General features: G+C 39.7%; 1 protein-coding gene across 1 annotated transcript; it reads left to right on the top strand.

The window, feature by feature from the left end:
- Positions 1 to 1,341: 1,341 nt before the first annotated feature.
- On the top strand, positions 1,342 to 22,699 carry engl (endoglin, like). Its single transcript, XM_085453443.1, has 17 exons — positions 1,342 to 1,390; positions 2,932 to 3,047; positions 3,512 to 3,684; positions 5,339 to 5,476; positions 5,558 to 5,732; positions 5,997 to 6,168; positions 8,139 to 8,283; positions 8,524 to 8,716; positions 9,311 to 9,480; positions 9,583 to 9,738; positions 12,249 to 12,329; positions 12,423 to 12,674; positions 12,831 to 13,319; positions 14,758 to 14,899; positions 14,972 to 15,073; positions 19,963 to 20,070; positions 21,029 to 22,699. Exons 2-16 carry the CDS (start codon positions 2,978 to 2,980, stop codon positions 20,067 to 20,069), a joined length of 2,565 nt encoding a protein of 854 aa, XP_085309569.1. The 5' UTR covers positions 1,342 to 1,390; positions 2,932 to 2,977; the 3' UTR covers position 20,070; positions 21,029 to 22,699.
- Positions 22,700 to 23,524: the final 825 nt, after the last annotated feature.

Below are 23,524 nucleotides of genomic sequence, written 5' to 3' on the forward strand. Positions count from 1 at the left end.
TGTAGACACTGTAAAAGTCAGAGAAATGCACGATCTGCAGTAATCTGTTTGGGTTTTTTGAAACTCTACATCATGAGGTGATATTTGATTTTCCTCCACGACTCATCAGGAAAGCTTTAAGAGAGAGGGAGCTGAGGTTTTGTGTTTTCATCATGCAGCCAGCTGAGTCTCCCCTGCTGACCATTAGAAAGACATTAGGTTTCAGGCACATCCATGTCGGCTTCACATTTCAGAAGATATGCCCATTTGTTAAAGCACAGTTTAAGATTTTTGTCTCATGCAAAACTTTGGTATTTGGACTGTCTACACGTCCATAACAACATGAAATCACGCCTGATTTCTTTGGCTTTTCTGAAATTTATAGCAGAATTATCTCCTTGTTTAGTTGTTGTGCTCACAACTCTACAGCTTTGGTGCAGACTCCCTTTCCCATAGTAACATTTTTGGCCAGAAGGCAAAAAGCCTTTATACTGCCTATTCAACACCACACTGGACAGCGAGCAGGCTCAGCAGTGAGAGTGGGGAGACCAAAGATGGAGCTAAAAACTCTGTGAACGCAGTTCTTATGGTCTTCAGGTGAGCAAAATCACAACCTCGACAATGTATGCTCACTGTTATCACTTCTTTCCACTTTGAAAGCCAAGAAAAAACAAGATCTTACAAGCCCCTCCCACCCACACATAAAATAGATGATGAAGCTCTGACAGGCTGCTTATTGGGGAGAAGCTGCTGTGGGCTTTCACTGGTTTGCTATCATGTTTTCTTTAGAAAGGTGTTTCAGAGGTTCAGATAAGAAGACACACCAGTTAATGTGTGTGTTTGTGTGTGTCTGGGTTTTTGTTTTTTAAATACCCCACCACCCTCCACCCCGCCTCCCGTTATCACCCTCACATTTCCCCTGCCAGTCAAACTTCTGAGGTCCACCCTGGTCCTCCTCTTTCCCTCCTCTTTCCCTCCTTCTCTCCCTCTACTCCTCCTTCCTGTTACCATCTACGTTTGGAGACGTCTCCAGAGCCTTTTATTCCTCTCCTCGCCGTTTCTCTCTCCACTCTGTCACACCATCCCGCAGTCCCTCCCATTGCCCCTTCTTTACAGCTGCCCACCCCCCGACACCCCCTCCCCTTCGGCATTACTCCATGTGTAAAATGAATTTCACCCGGAGAAATCTATTGCTTACAAGACGCACCTCAGCGGGCTAAAGATGCCCGATGGCCCGCACAGTTGCGCTTTTTTTCCTTATTCTTATTCTGTATTTGGTCTGTTTGACATGTTGAGGGTGTGTGATAGTGTGTTTAGGAAATGAGAGGGGTGTGCGCAGAGTTGTGAATACAGTGAAGTCTGAAGCAAACAGCTGGACCAGCAGTCAGCCTGTACCTTCGAGGAGCCGCAGGTGAGTGACTGTATTCACCCCAAGAGCGCAGACCGCTGGAGGGGAGAGAGTTTTTAGGAATCCTGCAATTTCCTGAAGACTCGACTAGCACGACTTATCTGTCCGGAACTTTCTTGGAATTTAACAGCAGCAACAAAAATACATTTATGAGAACACCAGTCTCCATGTTTCACTATCTTAAAGCATGAATCAAGTTAGCAGCTCTCACACAGACTGCAGAGCGCGTGTTTGTTCTGCTCAGGATGTTTTGCATGATTTCCTGAGCAGTATGGACTGGTTCTCAGTAAATTCGTGGACCATGCATGGATCAGACTGATGCTCAAGCACGTTCTGCTCCATGTCAGCGCATTTCTGCGAGCAAAAAGAAAAAACAAGCTGAGAAGAGTAAATCAGAGGTCAGTGCACTTAAGTCAGGATGGTTTGATAAAAGCTTTGATTTAATACATTTGACGAAAGTTTTTTTATATTATTTAAAAGACTTTTTTATTGTGACAGTTCATTTTGTAAAACTCTTTCCCAGAGGAACATGTTTGGTTGATTGGTTGTTAATTATTGCTATTAAATGTTTATTTTTTTTAAACTGACACTTTATTAGGTACACCTTTCTATTCAGCAGTTTTCTGCCAGCAGTTTTGGACCCATATTAATGTGATAGCAACAAACAGCTGCTGCACATCCATGATGTTACTTGATGGTGTGTTATCCCCATCAGCTGATGGGTACATTAACTCTTTATCCTTGAAAGCCTACTAAGAGTGACGCTTGAATCTCTTTTCTGACCCGGGCAGTTTCTGTTATAGACTGCGCTTGCATCAGAAATTATTGAGGGTGGTCTCTGCTGATGCACCTAAACTTGGAAAAACACATTAACTATTCTAATGTTCATCAAACAACATCTTTGTTTATATTTACTAAGGTATCAAAACTCATCATTAAGGGTACAGATGAGGTCCTGTTTATGTGGGAGAGAGTTGTGCATTCAGAGATGCTATTACTCATGCCTTGATTGTAAAGCGTGGTCGTTGAGTTATTGTCGTCTTCAGCTCGAAACATTCTAGCTATTCTCCTCTGATCTCTGACATCAGTGAGGCATTTTCTCCCTGAGAGCTGCCGCTGTCTCTTTCTTGAACCATTCTACATAAATCCTAGAGATCATTGTTTGGGGAAATCCAAGCAAAATATCAGTTTTTGAAATACTCAAACCACACTGTCTGGCACCAACGACCATGTCAATGTTACATCAGTCAGGTTTCTCCCCTGGTCTGAAGCTCAGACAATGTCTACATGCTTAAATGTGAGTTGTTGCCATGTGATTGGCTGATGAGATATTTACATTAATGGCCATTTGAACAGATGTCTCTAATAATGTGTCCAGGGGGAGTATATCAAGGTTGCTTGTTTTTTTCAACCAACAGTCCCTATTTTGATCATTACTAATCAAACTTATCTGAAGCTTTTCTGCTCTGGCGAAAAACAGGCATACTGAGATAACTCTGAGTTAGAAATCACACATAAACTGCATGTTTGATTGTGTTTTTAAGGTGTTACACTAAAAAAGCATTCGGTCAGTCTGGTGAAGCAGTTGTCATGATGCCTTCGCTGTCTGGACTTGGATGGACTTTATTCCTTCTCTCTTTCCTCTTGGAGCACCCAGAAGGTAAGTCCAACGACACCCAGCAGGAGACACAGCAAGAGATGTATTTATCTTCTAGACCAGCAACAATGAGGATTGTGTCGTGAAGACATAGCGAATTGTAAATGTGGTATTTCCTGTGCCCAAGTCAAAGGTCTTTACTTGAAGTGTCAGAATGAAAGTGAAAGTTGCTACATAGTTTTTTTCTTGGACAAGTTCCCACCCACCCCCAGGCGGGGATTTGAGCAAATGTAGAAACATCAGAGTATTGTATCACCCACACATTAGAGGGAGAGAAAGGAGGAGAAGAAACACAATGTTTCACAATGAAACTCAGCGAGGCCTGCATGGGGAAGCACTCATGTCTCATGTTATTTGTTATTTTACACAGTGATCACGCTGCTGCAGCAGATATGAATGTACTTCCTGTGCATATATATTTCAGGTTTAACACATTTTGTAGTGATGCATGCACTGTTCCTCTCCAGCTCAGAGTGGAGAGCTGCACTGCTCAGTGGCTGGTCCAGTGGGTGCTCGACACCCTGTTCAGGGTCTGCTGGAAAGGTTCGAGGCAGGCCCCGGCTGTGCTGCTAGAGAACGCGGAAACAAGGAGACTCATGTCATTGCATTAAGAAGAGTGACCAACAGCCCAGAAAACAAGGTAGCCGGCTAACGATTACTTAGCAAAAACCAAGGACCCCGGCTTCAGGAGCAGGGGGGCTTTTATTTGAGTCCGGGTTTTAGCTTTAAAGTTTTGACTCAAATAGGCCGTAAGAAAGCTGGAAAATGTGATTCCAGTCACTTGCTGATCAATCAGTCTCATTGATTGTAAACTAAGAGCAGAAACACGCATGAACAACAAGGTTTCTTTGCCAAATGCTTTCCTTTAAAATGTGATGATAATGTTTAGCTTTAAACATCTCAACTATCTCAAATAAGCTTTTTAAATCCATTTAATTCCCTTTATATCACAAAGACATTACCTACAGAATTTCACTGTAGCACCACTGAGCTGATTCTGTTATAAAAAGGCAGATTTTATGGGAAAACATCAAAATAAATAAATAATAGTAAGTCTCAGCATGATCTTGTGGACATTTCTTTATAATAAAAGTCACAACAGTCTTGAGTGAATTTCTTTAAATATGGTGCAAACTCTCACTGATGATTGATGATGATAGTTTTATTTATATTGTGTGAAATTACATCTACAGTCGGCTCTTTGTATGGGAAGCTAATGACCCTACAAAAATACAGAGAAAACCAACAATCAGATGACCCCCTTTTGAGGAAATACTTAATGACAGTGGGAAGGAAAAACTCCCTTTTAACAGGAAGAAACCTCTGTGACTTGTTGGGGGAAGGAAGAGGGTCAAAGTTCCATGAAACCTCCTGTAAGTCTAGAATGACTAATTATGATAAAAATGTAACTGAAATGTCAAACACGATGGTGAACAGACGATTATTTGTGCAAAAGATTACAGGCTTAGTACACTGTGACACTGGAGATGTATACTCCCTCCCCCTTTTATTAGGTACATCTTGCTACAACTGTGTTGGAACCACCATTGCCTTTATAACTACCTTTCTTCCTTGAGGCATAGCTGTAGCTGTAACAGGGGGTTGCAGAGATGTTGATCCATATTGAGACGATAGCGTCACACAGTTGCATCACTGATTCCACCACATCCCAAGGGTGATCTTTTGGATCGAGATCTGTGACTGCAGAGTCCACGAGAGTGTAGTCAACTGACTGCCATGTTAAAAAAAACACAGCGTGAGATGATCTGAGAGGAAAGAAATAAATATACTGTAAGTAGTTGTAAGACGTGTGACTTCTGGGTAATTTAGTGGATAAACAAGCTACACTTACGCTGTAAAGTGAGGAAACCTCGACTCTTACAATAGAATTATTTCTTCTCTCTTGTGAAAATTTGAATTTCTACCCCTTTATTCTACTGTATCTGCTGGGAAGCCTTTGTAGGTACATATAATTACACTGTTAGTTGTGGGTCATATTATAAAGTGCTACCAAACATTTTAAGTAGCGTTAGCTTCCCAACCAAAAATGCTGAAATGTATTTAATTGCTCTAGCTGCTTACACAGGCACACAAATACAAGACTAACAAATAAGTTTTATTTTATTCTATTTGTTACATTTTTATTTGTACAAGTGCTGTAAATGTGTTTGGTGTATTTTAAGTTAAGTTTGCTACATGTAGTTAGCTTTGGAGCTACCCTAACTGTCTGAAGTACATTTATCCTTTAAAGTGCTGAACGTACAGCGGACTGCCTTTTCCTCTCCTCCTTATAGGTGACAGTGCTGATGAAGCCTCTGTCTCTGTCTCCTTCTCCTATGAGGGTTGTCCACCTAGTGCTCATCTCCAAAGTCCCAGTTACCTGGTGGTTGGAGGCCGAGAGACTGCCCTCCAACCTCCAGGTCCTGGTGCAGGTCAGTCATTGTGCAGAAGAGCAGTTTTGATTGAGTGCACTCTGCAGTTTCATTCATTATAAATTTGCCTTCAACTGCTAGGTGTCCTCAAACGCCAGCGTACAGTCCAGCGCCCTGCGTTTGCACGTCCAGACGGTGCATTCATTGCCTTTTCGTCCCCGTGCGCTGCATCGCTGGGTTCTGAAGCATCATGGCAACCTGTCCTCTCTGACACACTCATCACATGGCAATCGAGTCTACCTTCAACTGGGAGAGGGTGAGCCACCAAATCCACATTCCTGTGCTCAAAAATCGAATTTAGTGGTGATTTTGTATTTAAGCTTTGCAGTTTTTATACACAAAAATATCCACAAATGAAAAATAGTTTACGGTAAAATAAACAAATGATGAATCCAAACATCTGCAAGCATCTGATGGCTTATGAGTCAGATGAGTCATTTCCCCTCTTGCTTCTACCAGACTTTTGCATTAGGTCAGCTTCCATTTCTAAACTTTCTCTTACTTTGTCTCCATATTACAGATCCAAACCTGCCTGCTGTGTGTCAGCTGCAGTCCATGTTCATCTCTCGCAACTACATGACCTCTGACTTGCAGCCACAGGAAGTGCACGGTTGTGCCCACTTGAATGTAGGTGGAGCTAGCCCTGAGGTCCACGTAATCAAGCTCCATTCATCAGGCTCAGGCCTCTGTGGGTGAGAACAAGCAACCACTTGATGTCCTGGAAAAAGCAGAAATTAGAATCTATTTACAGCCACAAAGCCTGTATATAAATGATGGTAGCCAATGTTTTCTGTTTCACTGTTTGCCATTAAAAAAAAAAAAAAAAAAAAAAAAGTCGAATTTCCCAGAGGAACCCTCCCGAGGGATTAATAAAGTTCTATCTTATCTTATCTTATCTTATCTTATCTTATCTTATCTTATTTTTTATTTTAGCATTTTGGGTTTTTCCATCTTGCTTTTTCTAGGCAGAAATGATGATATTTGTCAGTAGGGGTGGATATCGTCACTGATTTCTATAACTAATTCAATTCTCATTCACAAGGTCCCAATTTGATTCAATTTTGACTCAGACATATTATAATATTATAATTCTGTATTATTCTGTAATATTATGATTATAATTCATATTATAATTCTGATCATTTATCAGTACATATCCACATTTTTATATCTATGTATAAAAAGAAAGCTGATACTTGTGAGACTTCATCAGAGATGTAAGCATCGTGTAAAAGTAACGGAGGATAAAATACAGAAAAACATGATGCAGATTTTCCTGGCCTGGCTTTTTATGGCAGATAACCGCCTTAAAAATATTCTGCAGAAAATTAAAAGATGAAGAAAACCGTGAATCAAGATATGAAAATTACCTGATGTAGGCTGAGCAAAGTTACAGAGGTTTTATTAGAGACACAGCTAAGCGTTTTGCAATTTGGCATATTTTGTAAAAGTTTAAGTTTCTTTGGTATGAACATCAGAAATTAGGCTTTCTTGTCGGAGGTTATTTTTAAGATAAAAGAAAAAGCAATGTGCAACAGCGCTGAACAAAACAGTAGACTGGTGCATAATAAGGAAGCGAATAATGCAGAAAACCGAGATTTGAGATGGGAAACGGTTCTTGAAGTACACTGAGGGAGAGAAAGCTGTGCAGGAAGTGGGATTTTATCGTAGTGGAAGCAAAACAGCAAAAGTAAGAGGGAATTAGTGACGATGTTTATCAAACGTGAAGCGTAGTTTTGATCTTTTGCTGCTGGTTCAGCGACAAAACCTGCAGCATCAGAATCTGTGAGATGTCGGCTTTCAGCACCGTCCGTGTACGTGACGTCGGTTGAACGATCCGTGCTTTGTGTTTACGTCTTTTTGCAGAATCCGTTTCTGCTCTCGTTTTAGCTGTTTGGTGGTCGCTGAAATTGTTTTGTGGGCTTTAAGCTGAGATTCTGGTGTTTCTGGAAAAATACATTCATATTTAAAAATCGATTCAGGATTTCATGAAGCGATATTGCTTTACTCACGCTAAAATCTATTTGAATCGGGGAAATCAATTTCTAAACCCACCTTTATTTGTCAGGTATCTTTATCAAGCCTGGTTATGAGGCTGCATTACACTGCTACACATACCTGCACATTGGTTAACAAAGAAGAAAAACACTTCAGAGTGTACAGTATATTAGTACAATGAACCACAAAGTAAGCCTTAATATTATTATCAGATAATTCACCAACAGCACAAACACAAATTCCGAGATGATTAAACATGCAACTAATTTGCTGGTAATACCTGAAATGAGTAAAGAAAATCAACAGCCTATTTATGCAAGATAATTCATAATTTTATTGGGGGGCTTATATTGGTTGGGTCTGATTATTGGGGGGGGGTCATAACCCCCCTGACCCCCCTGAAACGCCCCTAATAATATAAAGCTTAAGGCTTAATTCAGTATAAAAAGCTCAGTTTAAAATACATTCACCCATCATAGAGTAGTTATGAAGGGTACTGAAACTAGTTTAAAGTTGGATAATTTGACATAGAACAACTCTAGAGTCGCCCCCTGTGGTGATTCAAGGAGCTGCAGGTTTTTTTTTTTCTGTACTACTTCAATTATTTGGCCCCAGATGATGCCGTTTGGGTTAAACGTTGTTTTCTCTGTCCACTCTTCTTCAGCTCCATGCAGGTAGAGGTGACTGTATCGCTTGTGCCTCCAGTGGCCGACTCAAGAGCGCACAAGATTGTGTTGATTCTCAGCAGCTCTGTGCCCGTCAACTGGGCCATTACTGCTCATGGCGTCCAGGGTCGCATCTCTGTTCATGTAAGGGCATCAGCTGCCATTTACATCACCATCGTGGTGGAATTTGTTTTGTTTTTTTAACACACAGCTAACAGGAATCTAAGGCTACAAATCATTCTCATTGTGACCAAATCCAAAAAGAACTGGTCCTAGCGTTACTGGCCATAGTCTAAAATACTTTATTGTATTGCTCTGTGCCACAGTGTCCTTGACTCTACTTGATCTTTACTTGTATTATGCTTCATCTTGCTGTCTACACAGTCCTCCAACAGCGTGTCTCCACCCTACCCACCTGAGCCTGGCCTAACAGTGGCCAGCACACTCGACCCTGACCTGTCTAGCATCTCGGACCTTCTCCTTTGGGCCCGTGAGAGTGGCTTCACCACGGTGACCTCATACACTGAGGCCGACCTGGCCAATCACTTTGTGATCCGGCTGGCTGAGGGAGAAGCAGGTCGGGACTCTTCTGTGTCTGAACCAACACGTTCTCACTTCCAAAGCGTAATATTTTACGCTACGTGACAAATCGTCAACATGTTACGCTTCCGGGCACCCAACACATCCCTTAATGACAAGATCGGAAAAAATGAGGAAACATGAGAACCTTTTGGAATCAATCTACACATGTTCGTTCATTTTGCTTAAATCACTTTGGCAAACACTATTTAACACCATTAAAGTGCTGGTTAAGGTTAGGGATGGCTGGAACGTGTAGTACCGCGGGACCGTAATTCTACTGGATTTCACCCATAACCGTAGCATAAGAACGCAGAAGGTCAACTTTCGCGTTCCTCAGGAACGCCGCAGGACGTGACAAATCGTCAGGATGTTACACCTCAGGAGTGAGAATGGGCTGTATAAACTGAACATTTGAATTTCGTTTTTTCACTCAAAAGAAAGTATATATCATTTGTTTGGTCTTTTTTCGTTTAAATTATTCCATAGTATTTACTCATAGTATTTATTCCATATAGTATTTACAGCTGAATGAAGGATTTTGATGTTTGAGTGAATGGTTGTATCTCTTGATCTCCTCTCTGTATCACAGGTAAGTTTGCAGTGACGAATCCACTGGTTGCAAGGCCTCCTGAGGCAGAGGAGCGCAGGTTGAGGCAGTGGCTGAATGGTGGGAGCAGAGCAGGAGAAGGCCGGGAGGGTTTCACAGTGAACTGTGAGGGCGGACGCCTCAGCGTGACGGTGGACAGAAGCATTCTGCAGGTCTTAACTTTTTTCAAATCTAAATTAGAAGCAGCGACAAACCTAAAGCAGCTGTTCACACTGTGATATTCTGTAGTGCCTCACATCAGTGCTCTCTTTCAGAACTTGTCTGTCCCGGTGGCTGCCGTGACTCTGCGTGACCTGACTTGCCAGGCTGAGTCCAATGGGAGCCATTTCCTTTTAGTGTTCCCAGTCATTTCCTGTGGGACAGAAGGCCTGCTCCTGGGAGAGCCTAGAGGGGTGCAGTACAAAAACATGGTGAGATAAGACATTTCAACAACAACAAAACATTGAAACTTTGGAGAATTTTCTGTCTTTGTTTGTTACTTGAACCCTAACTTTCCTCTCTATATCTTCTGTCACACGAGGGAAAGAATGATACAGATCTTGTCTTCGAAAAAAATCTGCATCGCTGTGGATGTAATTCAAAACAAGCTGTCAGAAAATAAAGAAATAAATAAATCTGAAGGGAGGAAACAGGACAAACAGGAAAACGTTCAGAACACAGTTAGGAAAGCGTCTGCGTTCAAAACAAAAACAAATGTCCTTTACTCATGGTACAGGAAAAAAAGGCATGTGGTGCATAATAGCCACTTGAATTTGTGTTAAGTGGAAGTTGTCCTGGTAAGACTTGCGACCCAGGTCATTGTGACCAGAACATTGCTGAGGTCAAGCCTAAAATGGGTGTTTGCGCAGAGGCAAATTAAGTGAGAGCAAATGTCCCCTCAGAGGTGGGAGGCTGGATGGAAACATGATTGAAAAACAGACAAACAACACAGGCTTAAGGCCACTGTGCTGAAGCAGTGAACTCAAATTATGTCCAAATGCTGAACCCACAAGCTGAACCACATTTATTACTGTAGAGGTAATGATGACGCTGGAGCTGGTGAGGCTGACTTGGCTGGAGATAGTCAGGCAGACTGCGGGTTAACGCAGGTGAAGAGGCAATCTGGGCCAATTTGAATTCGGGCAGGAAGGCTGAAAAGCTGATGAAGCAGGTGAGCGAGCTTCAGCTCATCCGTCCTCGTGTCTCTTCGTTAGCATACCATACTTTAAAAACAACACATGGCCCTGCTGTACAGCAGAAATATAAAAAATACAATAAGAATAATAAATACAAAAAATAAATAACAATAAAATAACTTGTCAGTTACCCACTAAGTCAAAGGCCAGCTAATAAAAATTAATTAAAAATGAGTAAAAACAAATTAAAAACCAGTAAAAGGATCTTAAAATAGATCCTAAATTCAATTGGAAGCCAGTTTAAGGAGGCCAAAAGCAAATTAATGTGCTCAAATGTTCTTTTACCAGTTAAAAACCATGCCACAGCATTCTGCACCAGTTGCAGGAGTGACAGAGGGCCCTGGCCAACCTCTATTAAAAGGTAGTTGCAGTAATCCAAGCGTGAGGTTATAAAAGCATAGATGACAGTTTCCAAGTCAGGCCTGGAAATTCAATTTTTTGTTTTCGGAAGATCGCACCGAGTGGCAGGAAAACATGAAAACATTAGTGGCCCAAGAATAGATCCCTACGCTACACCCCATGGCAGAGGGGCCACAGAGGATGAAGCCGAACTCAACTTAACGCAAAAGCTCCTGTTAGAGAGATATGATTTTATCCACAAAAGTGCCGGAAATTTCTACACAATGCTGTAGTCGAGAGATCAGCAGGTCATGTTGCACTGTGTCAAATCAGCAGTCATATCCAACAAAACAAGAAAGACATGTTTAACCTTTATGAGAGCTGTCTCTGTGCTGTGAAACGGCTTAAAGCCGAACTGAAGAGCTTCTGGAATTTGAAAATCATTTAGATAGTCTATCAGCTGAGTGTGAACAATCTTCTCCAGGATTCCTCTTCCTTGCATTTGTTCTAACAACCTTGCTAGACAGAAAAGATGAGAACGTTTAGAACATAGACTGCAAATATTAGAGGGATGTACCTTAAACCTGTATTAATTTTAATGGACAGCAGGGGGCAGTTCTTCTGGTTTTCAGAAAAGTTTGGTTGTGTAGAAGTCTGTGGGAGAACATCCCTCAGCTTCCTCCATCTACTTTACGTTCTTGATCATGACACATATAACCTTCTTGCTACGTTGATGAAAGTCACAGAAAAATAAATGGGCCTTAAAGAAGACTAAAGGTTGTAAACATGAAAATCTTGATGTCAGGTTTTCTCAAATGGGTTGGCCCAAGATCACTGAAGCAGGGGTGTAGCTGAAGAGAGGGGTCTGGGGTACCTGCACCCCCAACATTTTCAATGTACTCTTTAGCGCAACTATGTTTGAAAATTCAGTAGATCTGTCCTTAGTTATAGTCACTTTAATCTGCAAATTATTCAACAACTTTTTTTACAACTCTCTCTGAAAGACGTCTAATCAAGGAATAAAGCCAAAGACGCTGGAACAAACTTCTAAAGTTAGATTTTTGTCATGTAGTTGCAGCAAGTTTGGGAACATTCGAGACTTGGTAAAGTCAAAGTAGGTAATGAGAGTAGCAGGTTTCTATACTGACCAATCATTAGTGCCTCATCAGAGTAAAAATTTAGAACAGAAACAGAAAATAGCAGAGGGCATGAAACTAAGCTTACACACCACAGGATGAATGTAATTTATACATTATGATGGTATTGATACTATTTGTATATTTTATCATTTTTGTGTGGAAAACACCACCTGAAAGACTCATTTTCATAGTGGAAAGATATGCCCCAGGAGAAGGAGACTGAGAGTGACTCTGAGTTTGATTTCTCTGTTTGTCCTTTTTGACCAGCTGTTACTATGGAGGGACAAACCTCAGACCATCCTTTCACTCAATGAGACTGAGAAGTCCAAAGGTCCACTTGGCATACGTGTGAGACGTCTGTGTGTCTGTTTACATTCATCTTATATTTTACAGTTTTCATGCAAGATTTTTCATACATAACCTTGCGCTGTTTTCTTTCAGTTCAGCTGTTTTTCTGCTGTCCCTGGCCCTCCGAGCAGCGCTGCTGCTAATGAGAATGTAAACACTGTGCAGACAGAACTGGTCCCCTGGGTGCCAGAGGGCTTGTGGCCCACCCCAGACCTAAGCCACTTCCCAACACCCAGACACAGATCTGGGCCTGTTCTTCTTTTGGAGCTTTTTGTCACAGACAGCTACGAGCAGAGGCGGATTGGTCCGTGTGTCATCACCGCTGACCAGCGTGTCTATGTCCAGGTCTTTTTCATGTGTTTTCTCTGCTTCAATTTGATATTGTGGTGTAAACTGTCGCACTAACTTCTTCACAGCTTACTTTTTTAAATACATCTAATGAACATGAAAGCTACTTAATTATAACTATGATATATTCTGCATCATTTTTTTCTGCTGCAGATTTCAGCTAAAGCACCCCTCGCAGATGTCGTGGAAGTGAAGTCATGTGTAGTCTCTTCTTTCTCAGACCCCAAAAAATCGCCTTTCTGGACTGTGATAAGTAACGGCTGTTCCTCTGACCCCTCACTGACCTTCAGTGCGAAGTCAAAACATGAGCAAGAGGAGACTGAAGATAACGTTGAAGCAGTAGAGGAAACGGAAGAGACAGAGGGCCTGGGAAATGGCAGAATTGATCAAACAGGTGAAAAAGCAGAAAGTGGAGGAGGGAGAGACAAGAGGACCATGAGTGTGAGAGAGGAGATACAGCCCTTAAGATTCAGCTTCATTCTACGACCAGTTTATAACGACTCAATGCAGTTCCTCCACTGCAGCCTGCGCCTCTGTGTCTCTGACACAACTATAGGGGAACCCATGAAGGAAACTATAAAGAATGACTGTCAGGGCAGGCCACGCATGCCTCTGCTTCTATCTAGATCACCCGGGCATCAGGTAAAAAAACCCAGAAGAAATAGCAAATAAATCATCTTGTCAAAAGCACTAAGATGGAGCAGGGAAACTGTAGCTTGGTCATTTGTAAAAAGTGCCTGTTAGGCTCCTTGTGGAGCGTTTGATGAGAAGATTGATAACCATTATGTGTTTGAAAGCTCACTGAGAAACCTAAAGCCAGGAGCCAGTTAGCATACCTAGTCTTAGATTTTAAAAAATGTAGGTAAAGTGAACCGTGTTAGCCTTCACACCAAGCTGTGTAAGAAAGTAGGTCAGCTTTATTTAAAACAATAAAGAGCCAAATATTTCCTAAAAACACGTTTGAATGTGCAACCTTATATAATAGTTCTGTAGTAGAGTCATGGTAAACACCAGGACATCGTTTTGTATATCAGGGGAATTAATCTGGTCCTCCTCAGGTCCTATAGTTAGATAAACTGCAAAAGTCGCAGGATCTACATCTCGGACTCTGCAGTACTCAGTTAGCATGTTAAATATTACAGTTCACGGCAGTACAGTTAGAAAAAGACTGAATAGGTGTGACCTGTTTGGAATACAAACATGGCAGAATTACTTGGATTTGAAAATTTGTATCTGAACAAATTTTCTGGAAAATTGTCCTCTGGAAGGACAGGAGCAAAGTGGAGATGTTTGGCTATAATGCACAACACCGTGTTTGGTGAATACCAAATGCCTCATGATTTGGGTTTGTTTTCCAGCATTCTGTAATTACTGAGTCAACCATGAACTCCTCTGTATCCCAAATTGTTCTACAGTAGGCCATCTGTTCAACAGCTAAAGCTTCACCCAGACTGGGTCATGGAACAAGACAATGATTGCAAGCACAGCTGCAAATCTACTACAGAGTGGCTGAAAAAGTAAAAAAATCAAGGTTTTGCAACTGCCCGCTCAAAATCCAGACCTCACCCTGGCTGAAATGCTGTGATGGGGCCTTAAGAGAGCTGTGCATAAATCAATGCCTGCAAACCTCAATTAACTGAAGTAACTTTGTAAGAATACAAAAAACATATTATTATTATACCAGACTGCCTTGAGGCAACTGTTTTGATATGACGCTATATAAAAATAATTGAATTGACTTCAAAAGGTGATTCCAGAAGCTAATGAATTATGGGATATACTCACACAGCTTCAACATTTAATTTTCTAATTTTTGTTGAATAAATAATGACACAGGTTCATGTCTTGTTTTGTACTTCTGAGGTTATATTTACCTAATTTCATACCTGCCAAGGACCAGAGTATGTTTAATATACCCTGATATATAAAACCTTAGAACTGAAACGGTTTAGTTTCTTTTTAAAATTACTTTATTATGATTTATGCTTTTTAACACTTACGTTTTCCTCTGATATCATGGTACTGGAAGGTGAAGCCAGTATAACTAAAGCATAAACCTTTTCCTGTATTCCCACTTCAGTGTGAGATCAGAAACCTCTCCAGACCCATGGTGGTCACCCACCCGATTAGTTCACTGTCACCTAAAATGAGGAACCCTACTGGCCAAAGAATCAAGAGACTCAGCGTCACTCCGATGGCCAGACCAGAGCCAGAGCACAGCAGTGAGTATCATTTACTGTATTTTGGTGATGTTACTGTCTTTGTCTTTAAAATATATCACCCTCTGACTCTAGACCGGGTGGTGGAGACTGGACCAGTGATGGGACTTGTCTTTGCAGCCTTTGTAATGGGTGTCGGTCTGATGGGGGGGTTGTGGTTCATCTATAATTATACAGGTAACAAAGGCAGCTTGTGCGTTCTCTGTATGTTGTCATCTTATCAAGTTTCATTTAAATACAGGTTTATACACCAACTGCTCCCAGACTATTCTATAAAAGTCTATGAAAGAAACAGCAGCACAGGAAATCATATCTTTAGTTATTTTCACTTATTTATATCAGATATCAGCAGTAACAGAATTATCATTGTATTTCCTGATGATCAGAATCTAAAACATATTTATTGTGCGTGCATTGTTCATTTGTGTACCTCACATATTTCTAGGGATGGGTACCGGTGTGCACCGGTTCTGACATAAACGGTTCAGACCGAAAAGCAGCGCACATTTCGGTGCTTTTTTTTCCTGAGCTGTGATACACTTCTAGCCAATCATTTTACGTTTCCGAGGATAGTAGGCGGGTCCAGGTACGTACTTTCTTTTAGAGCAGAGCTACAGATTAAAAATGCCCAAGGCGAAGCGGTCAAAAGTCTGGCTGTACTTCACAGCAAAATATGCAAACTCAGCAGCCTGCAACAAGTGCTTTAAGCTGATACTGTGATACTGTCAAAGGAGGTAACACCTCAAATCCGATGAAATACCTGGCGACGCATAGCGTTTTTTTTAAAAGCCCAGAAATGCGCCGTATTTATTTTTTTTTTTTTCGGGTTTTTTTTTTAATTTTTTTTTATTAGTAATATAAACATACAAACAAAATGCACCATATATTACAGATTCAGAGAATAAACATTTCTTACATATTAGCAACTTTCATATATAGTGAAAATAAAATATAAAGATGGGGTCACATAAATTAACAGATTATTAACTCACTAAATCAAAATCTTCTACAAAGGAAACAAAAAAAGCAGCCTTTTTCTTTTTAACTAAAGTCAAAGATTTAACCAACAGGTTTAGGTCGTTTTTCCAGTGAGCCAGTGTTGGTTTAATCTTAAAAAAGCGACATTTATGTATAAAATACTTACACAAGATTAATAACACATTAACACCATAATTAGCTTTCTTTTCTTTCAAAAACACTCCAAACATTATCATATTTAAGGTAAATGGGGTAATTTGAATCCCACTGGAATAAAGCCAGGTATGAAAATCCAACCAAAATATTTGTATAAAATTGCACAAAAACAATAGATGGTCCAAATCCTCCTCTTCTGTTTCACAAAATACACAATTACCCGTTTCTATTTTGAATCTATCACTAAGGAGTCTATTTGTCGGGTAAATTTTATTCAAGATTTTAAATTGGACTTCTTTCCCTTTAGGAGGGATAGGGAAGGTGATATAATCAGTTCTTATTTTTTCAATTTCTTCCCTTTGGAAATCTTTTAATATGTAATTACGTCTAAGTAAATTTGGAGAATAAAGACTCCTTAATGAAGATCTAAGAAACTTATTGTTGCATTTAACATCACAAAATCGAATACCATCTATATATAATTGCCTTAACTTGGGGGAGATGTCAGAATATATTATATCATTTACAACTATGTTTTTAAGTGACAATGGAATGGATTTTATAACCCGATTAAATTTACTTTTAGAACATTGGATATTAAACTTTTGGCAAAAATCTTGATGTCCTAGAACATGTCCTTCCTCATCTACAAAATGGGCAATTGCCCAAACACCTTTTGATAACCAATCTTGAATAAAAATAGATTTTCTGTTCATCAGTATATATCTATTGTTCCAAATTGGGCTATTATGTGGAGTGAAATTATGTTTAAATAACATTTTCCAATAAAGAAGGACCTGTTTATGGAATTCAGAGAGTTTAGCAGGTAGCTTAGTAATTTCAAAGTCACACTTTAGGAGAAAGTCGATACCCCCTAGTGTGTTAAAGACCTTACTTGGTATAAAAAACCAAATGGAGTGTGGATTATTTAGGAAGGATTTTAACCATTTAAGTTTCAAAACACCATTCATTATGTCAAAATCAATTGCGTTTCCACCGCCTTCAATGTATGGTTTAACCAAATCATCTTTAGATATATAATGGCACTTATTCCTCCAAATAAAATTAAAATTCAAGCTATTAATTGTTTTAATAACTTTATTCGATATTGATAGAGAGTAAGCTGGATATATAAATCTAGATAAACTATCCATTTTGGTTAATAATATTCTTCCAAAAATTGTGATGTCTCTTTGTAACCACTTATTTAGGATTGTCTTACATTTGTCAACATTATCTAAAATATTTACTTTTTCTAAGACTTTGTGATCTTTTGAAATTGTGATGCCCAAATATTTTACCTCCTTCTTCACCTTTATATCGTACAGTAATTGTGAATTACACTCCTTTAATGCCAATAATTCACATTTATTTAAATTTAACTTTAAGCCTGAAGCTTTTGAGAATGTAGTGATTATTTGTTTTACCAGGGGAATCTGATGTTCATTTTTTAAGAAAAGAGTAGTGTCATCCGCAAGTTGACTAATTATTAAAGAATTGTCCATAATCTCAATTCCGGCAACGCTGCTGTTTTTAATTAGAATTGCGAGCATCTCCACAACCATTATGAACAACAACGGAGAGCTTCCACACCCTTGCCTAATTCCTCTTTTGACGCTAAATCTTTTACCAGTGCCATAGCCTAATGACACAGAGCTATTTATATCATTATACAGTATATCTATTATCTTCCTAAATTTATCCCCAAATCCAAATCGAGTTAGTGTTTCTAAAATAAAAGGATGTTCTACTGAATCGAAAGCTTTATAAAAGTCCAAGAAAAGAATAAAACTGTCATCACTAATCAGATCATTGTAGTCCAGTAAGTCTAAAACCAATCTGATATTATTATGAATGTTCCTGTCTTTCAAAAACCCTGATTGTGTCTCACTAATTATACTTGAAACCCCTTGTTTGAGCCTTGTTGCAACTGAGCTAGAGAAAATTTTATAATCTGTATTTAATAAAGTTATGGGCCTTAAGTTATCCAATTGTCGTTTATCTTTGTTTGGTTTAGGAATTAATGTAATTAATCCTTGTTTCATGCTAGACATCAATTCTCCCTTTTCAATACTGGCCAGTATAGCTTTGAATAAAATTTCCCGTAAGTCTTCCCAAAAAAATTGGAAGAAATTAACTGTAAGCCCATCTGGACCAGGGGATTTATTAAGTGCCATTTTCTTAACAGATGCATCTAACTCTTCAATTCTGAAGTCAGATTCACATAATTCCTTAAATGATTCATCAATTTTAGGGATCAGATTATCTATTTGATCAAAAAAGACATCACAATCTGCTTGGGAGAACTGTGAGGAGTATAAATTGGAATAGAATGTATAAGTTTCATTCTCCAAAATTTTAGGGTCGTCACATTCAATGCCATCAATTAACAGAGAAGATATAAAATTTCTTTTCTGTCTGCTCTTTTCTAAATTAAAAAAATATGAAGAATTTCTTTCCCCCTCCTCAATCCACTTGGCCCGTGAACGCACAAAAGCTCCTTCTGCTTTATTTAGGTAGAGCTGATCTAATTTAGTTTGCAACTCCATAAGTTTACTCCTTTCTTGGGTATTTAGATCATCTTTACTACAGCAATAAGTAATTTCTTGGAATAATTTACATTCATATTCTCTTTGCTTTTGACTTATGTTTTTACTGAATTGAATACTAAATTCTCTAATTTTGAATTTAATGAATTCCCATTTATTGATATATCCTACAATTAGATGATCAGCCATAATATCTTTTATAATTTTTTTGACTATGTTGCAGTAGTCTTCATTTTGTAAAAGTTTGGCATTGAACTTCCAATAAGTTCTTTTATTTGATTGTCTAATTTCCGATTCTAAGCACAGTTCAATAAAGCAATGATCAGATAGAGGTGCATTTGACATTGCAACTTTTACAGTGTGGCTAAGAATGATGTCACTTCCTAGCCAATAGTCTATTCTAGATTTACAAGCTCCATTTGGTTTAAACCAGGAAATCAATCAAATATATTGAATGTCGCAATGTTGGCAAAGAGAGGAAGTGACGTAAGATTTGCGCATGCGGGGTACCGATCGGGTTTCCGGTACGGATCGGGTAGTGACATAGCTTGCTGCGAGACCTCACACCGAGCACATCTACTGCGGGTGGGTTGCCTGTTATGCAACATCCCCCAAAAACACGAAGAATAGAGTCCTGGCCCCTAGCCCTGCCAGTGTAGCAGAAATGATGACGGATGATGATGCAGCAGCAGCCGTTCTTCTCTGCGTGAGTAGCTTAATGTTGTTCGTGTGTAATTTACGTTGAGTAGGCTAACCACGTTATTACATTAATGCATGTAAGGTGAACTAGCAAACATCATCATAGCTACATGCAGCTGTCTTCTTGTTTGATGGCAGATACTCCCTTCACCCTGGCCAAAAAGGCTAAAATGACCAAAGAAAAAGTGGAAAACAGTTAAACATGAGAGGTTTTTGGACAAAGTTTGTGTTTTTTCCATTGTTTAAGCACTGCTTCCAGCCAAGAGTGATACCATATATGCCCCATAGCTGCAGAAAAGGCTAACATTGTTATCTTTTTACAAAAACCAGCTGAACATGAGAGGTTTTTGGACCAATTTTGTGTTCTCCATTCTTTAAGCACAGGTTTGAGCACCGTTTGAGCACCGGCACCGTTTCAAAAGTACCGATTTGGCACCGGTATCGGATAAAACCTAAACGATACCCATCCCTACATATTTCACATTTTCAGTTTGAAGGCACAGAAATTAAAGCATATCAATCTGTGGATGTATTCACGCTGCTAGAAACTTCCAAATTATCATAACTTAAATTTCATCGTGTGCTTTGAGCAGAGAGCAGTTTTAGCAGTAAACCCAAATTCATTTCAAAGATGGAAAACAGGATACACCTTATTATCTGCATATTTTCTGTATTATTCCACAGCGGAGCGGCCAGCATCTTATAGAGATCATCTAACAGACCAGACTCGTGGAGAACAAAACATCTGGAACCCGCCTTCAGTGTCTGATCAGTCCTCGAGCTCAGTGTGAGGTAAGAGCTGATGGTGAAGGTAACTCAAAGGGGAATTAAATGTGTTACACTGTGTCAAGCACACATTTTATTACTGTTACATTTTGTGAACATATTCTGATTTCACTATCAGTGCGACTTTCTAGTTTGAGGGGGAATTATAAAACTTGGTCATCACTATGAGGTTCACAGGGTGCCTTTTGGGGGAACATGTCATGTGGAGGAGTATACTCTGAACAGGTTGCCAGGGAGGGTTAACACAGAGAGACACTGATCCATATTTACAGCCAATCTAGAATCAACAGTTAACCTACATTGCTGTGCTGAGGATTTGGGTCAGCCTTAATTTCTTTTATTGTGCAGCAATTTAATGAAACGCTTTCATGCATGGAGATGCTGTATTTAAGGAAAATTCCATAATTCCATCAATTTTGACAATATCCTCCACACATCTGGCTTAAATGCACCTCCAGCCACGACAGAGCCTCCGCCGTGTTTTACAGATGGCTGTGGCTGCGTTCGACTTGTCCAGTTTCCTCAATTTTTTTGAGGACACACTGCAAACCATACTGAGAAATCCCAAGTATTTGTCTGATACCTTTTTGGGAATGAGCTTGTTAGTGCAAAAATACAATTTCATGGATATACTTCACCACTTTAATAAGACCACTTGTTATTTTAGGGTGATGACTGAACCACCATTAAAGTGAAAGCGACAGTGGCATTTGGTAGCTTATAAACTCTAACTATGTTTCACTTAAAGAAGTGTGGATCTACCGCCGTGCCGTTGAACTGTACGTCTTACTCCAGCTGGGCTGCAAAGACCTAATGTCAAAGCTGTGCATTTAAAATAAACTGTTGTGGTTAGAAGCGCCGTCGTTTCCAGAAAATATATCAGCATTATGTCGAGCACCTGCAGATTTCAACTTTGATATGCCCGATAGGTCTGAACAGTGTTATTCTTTTATCTCTTTCTCAGGATTTCCTCCTGCAAATCTGAGAACGGAGAACTGGGACAGAGGTTTCAACAACTTCTGTGTGTGCAGCTGCCTTGTCGCTCTCTTTGTGTGTGTGTGTGTGCGTGCATGTGTGGGCATTTCTCCTCACGAGTACGGCTCATTGCCGTGCATCCGAAATGTAAGAGACTGATACTGTATATGCTAACGTGAATACAGCGCCGCTTATTCATCGCAGCGAAGAGTCAAGAGTTTTGACTCAAAGTGAAAAGGAGCTTCTTTGTCTTGTGTGGTGTTGTCAACCATTCGATGCAGAGTCATTTCAAAAGCAGCAGCGAATCATCACATGTGGAGGCACATATATGAATCTGACAGAACCTAAACATGGTCGAGCGAGTCACTCTGAAACCACGTTATTTTTTTTGCCTGTACAGAGCGAACGCGAGGTCAAAGATGAGGTCACAGTGTGCCTGTCTGAACAGTCAGCTTTTTACACTTGTTTTCACTATTTATGTTGTGAATCAGCTGGATGTTAAAACTGCGTTTATCTGTGTGCGAAATCTTTTGTGTATGTGGGAAACATAAAACGTATTAAAGCTAAAATCTGTCTCAATCTTTCTCTCTCGTGTCTCAAAAAAATGTAACCATCTCAACAGCATAACCATAACGTCAAAGTCATAGACAAAACATGCTTAGTAAAGCTTAAGGGAAACATGCCGTGGCTGATTGTTATCTTTGGGTTTGAAGTAACAAAAGTAACACCTTTCACACAATTGTGCTGATTTATTTTGAAAGGTGCAGTAACCTTAATTTTGTCTTTGAAAACTGAGAAGTGCTGCTGGGCTGTTTCGCAGCTCAACCGGAGACGGAGCCATTGATGTTTACATCCTGCAGTCATCAAAGAGATGTAGACAGCATCTGGGTGTGAAATGTATCTCTGTGCCTTGCTCAGGGGTTCAGACTGTGGCAGTTACCGTGCAAAAAAGACCAGACTTGTTTCTCCATTTTTGATGTTTCAGTTCAAGAAATGATCGGTTTGTTGTGTTCTGTGTTTTGGACCTTTTGAATCTTGTTAAATGTATTTTGTGATTTTATTAAGTTGGTTTTCTTGTTTAGTTCTTGTGACTAGAAATGGTAGAGTTTGGTCATTTCCCTGCTATATTATTCGAGGTCTTTAGGGTTACTTTAGGGTTATGGGTTTATGTTCCCGCTCCCATGATCTGGTGTCTGTGGTTTGTTGCTTGGTGTCCCCTCCCATCTGTCATGTCTCTCGCCCTGTCTCTCACAGCCTGACTCTGTGCTCTCCACGTTCTTCTCCCTGTGTTTCATCCTTTGTCTCCCCCAGTCTGTCGTGTGTTTCCATGTTTTTTATCCCCTTGGTGGGCGTGCTACTTCCTGTTTTGGCAGTCCCTCGTCTCATGTTTGTGTTCAGTTTGGTTTCCTCTGTCTTGTTATTCCTAATTTGTCCCTCCTGTGTTCCCACGTGCCGCCGCTTTCCCTAATCACCCTCACTGTGTCAGTTCCTCTTTGTCCCTCGCCGGGACGTCAGTTCACCTCCCTCCATGTTTCAGGTTCCATGTTCTGTGTTCCTAGTGTTTACTTTTGCCCAGTTTAGTTAGTCTGAGTCTCCTTTTGCCTTTTGTTTTGTATTCTTGTTTGGTTTTTCACCCATCCTAAATAAACATCTCACTGTTAAGTCCCATCCGTCCTGTCCTCTCTCCAACACCATCTGCACACGCAGAGGATGACACTATCAAGCAGCAGGGGAAAATGGAACGCAGTAACTTAACAGTATTGCACTTATTGGAAAAAGTCTAATTGGTAACACTTTATAATACAGTCAGTAAATTAAGGGTGGATTTTCCCTTTCATTAAATGGAATCTTGATGTATTTTATTTGAAATTATAATAATTCAGTGTATTAACCTACTGATTCTTAAAGGTAGGCACACTAGAATAAGGGGGTAACAAGTCAGGTTTTTACAGGAAACAAAGCAATAATGATACTGTAACTCATTTAAAGTGGACCAAATTCTTGGAACTTTACAGCGAAGGAGACAGAAATGACATCGAAGTAGTTTAAGCACTGTGTAATATCTTGATCATTTTCTTGAAAAGTATCTTCCATTGTACGCTTTCCTTTTTGGGACACAGGCTGAATTAGGGGGCGGTTTAACTTTGCCTAATTTTCCAGTGTTTGACAGGAAAGCAAACACTCATTTTCAAAGTTATGTTTAAACAGTCATAGTGAAAAAAGTTAGACTTGGCTCTTGGTTTTATCGTTACAGGATCATATAAGCCTGCAAATTTCAACTGTATTTTTGGTAAGTTGGAAAGGCAGATCAGTCCTTGTCACATTTATAGTGGTAAAATAAAAGGACAGTTGAATAATTAATAATTAATAATAATTAATCCATCATCCACATCAACATAATGAATATGAAATAAAGATGTAAAGAACATAATAACTCCATAATATGGCCCAAGCCTTGAAAAGGACAGCATATTTTAAGATTGGA

The sequence above is a fragment of the Copadichromis virginalis genome, linkage group LG4 (assembly GCF_057382275.1).
Source record: "Copadichromis virginalis isolate Kocher_CV1m ecotype Utaka linkage group LG4, C_Virginalis_male_GT1.1, whole genome shotgun sequence".
Taxonomy (NCBI): domain Eukaryota; kingdom Metazoa; phylum Chordata; class Actinopteri; order Cichliformes; family Cichlidae; genus Copadichromis; species Copadichromis virginalis.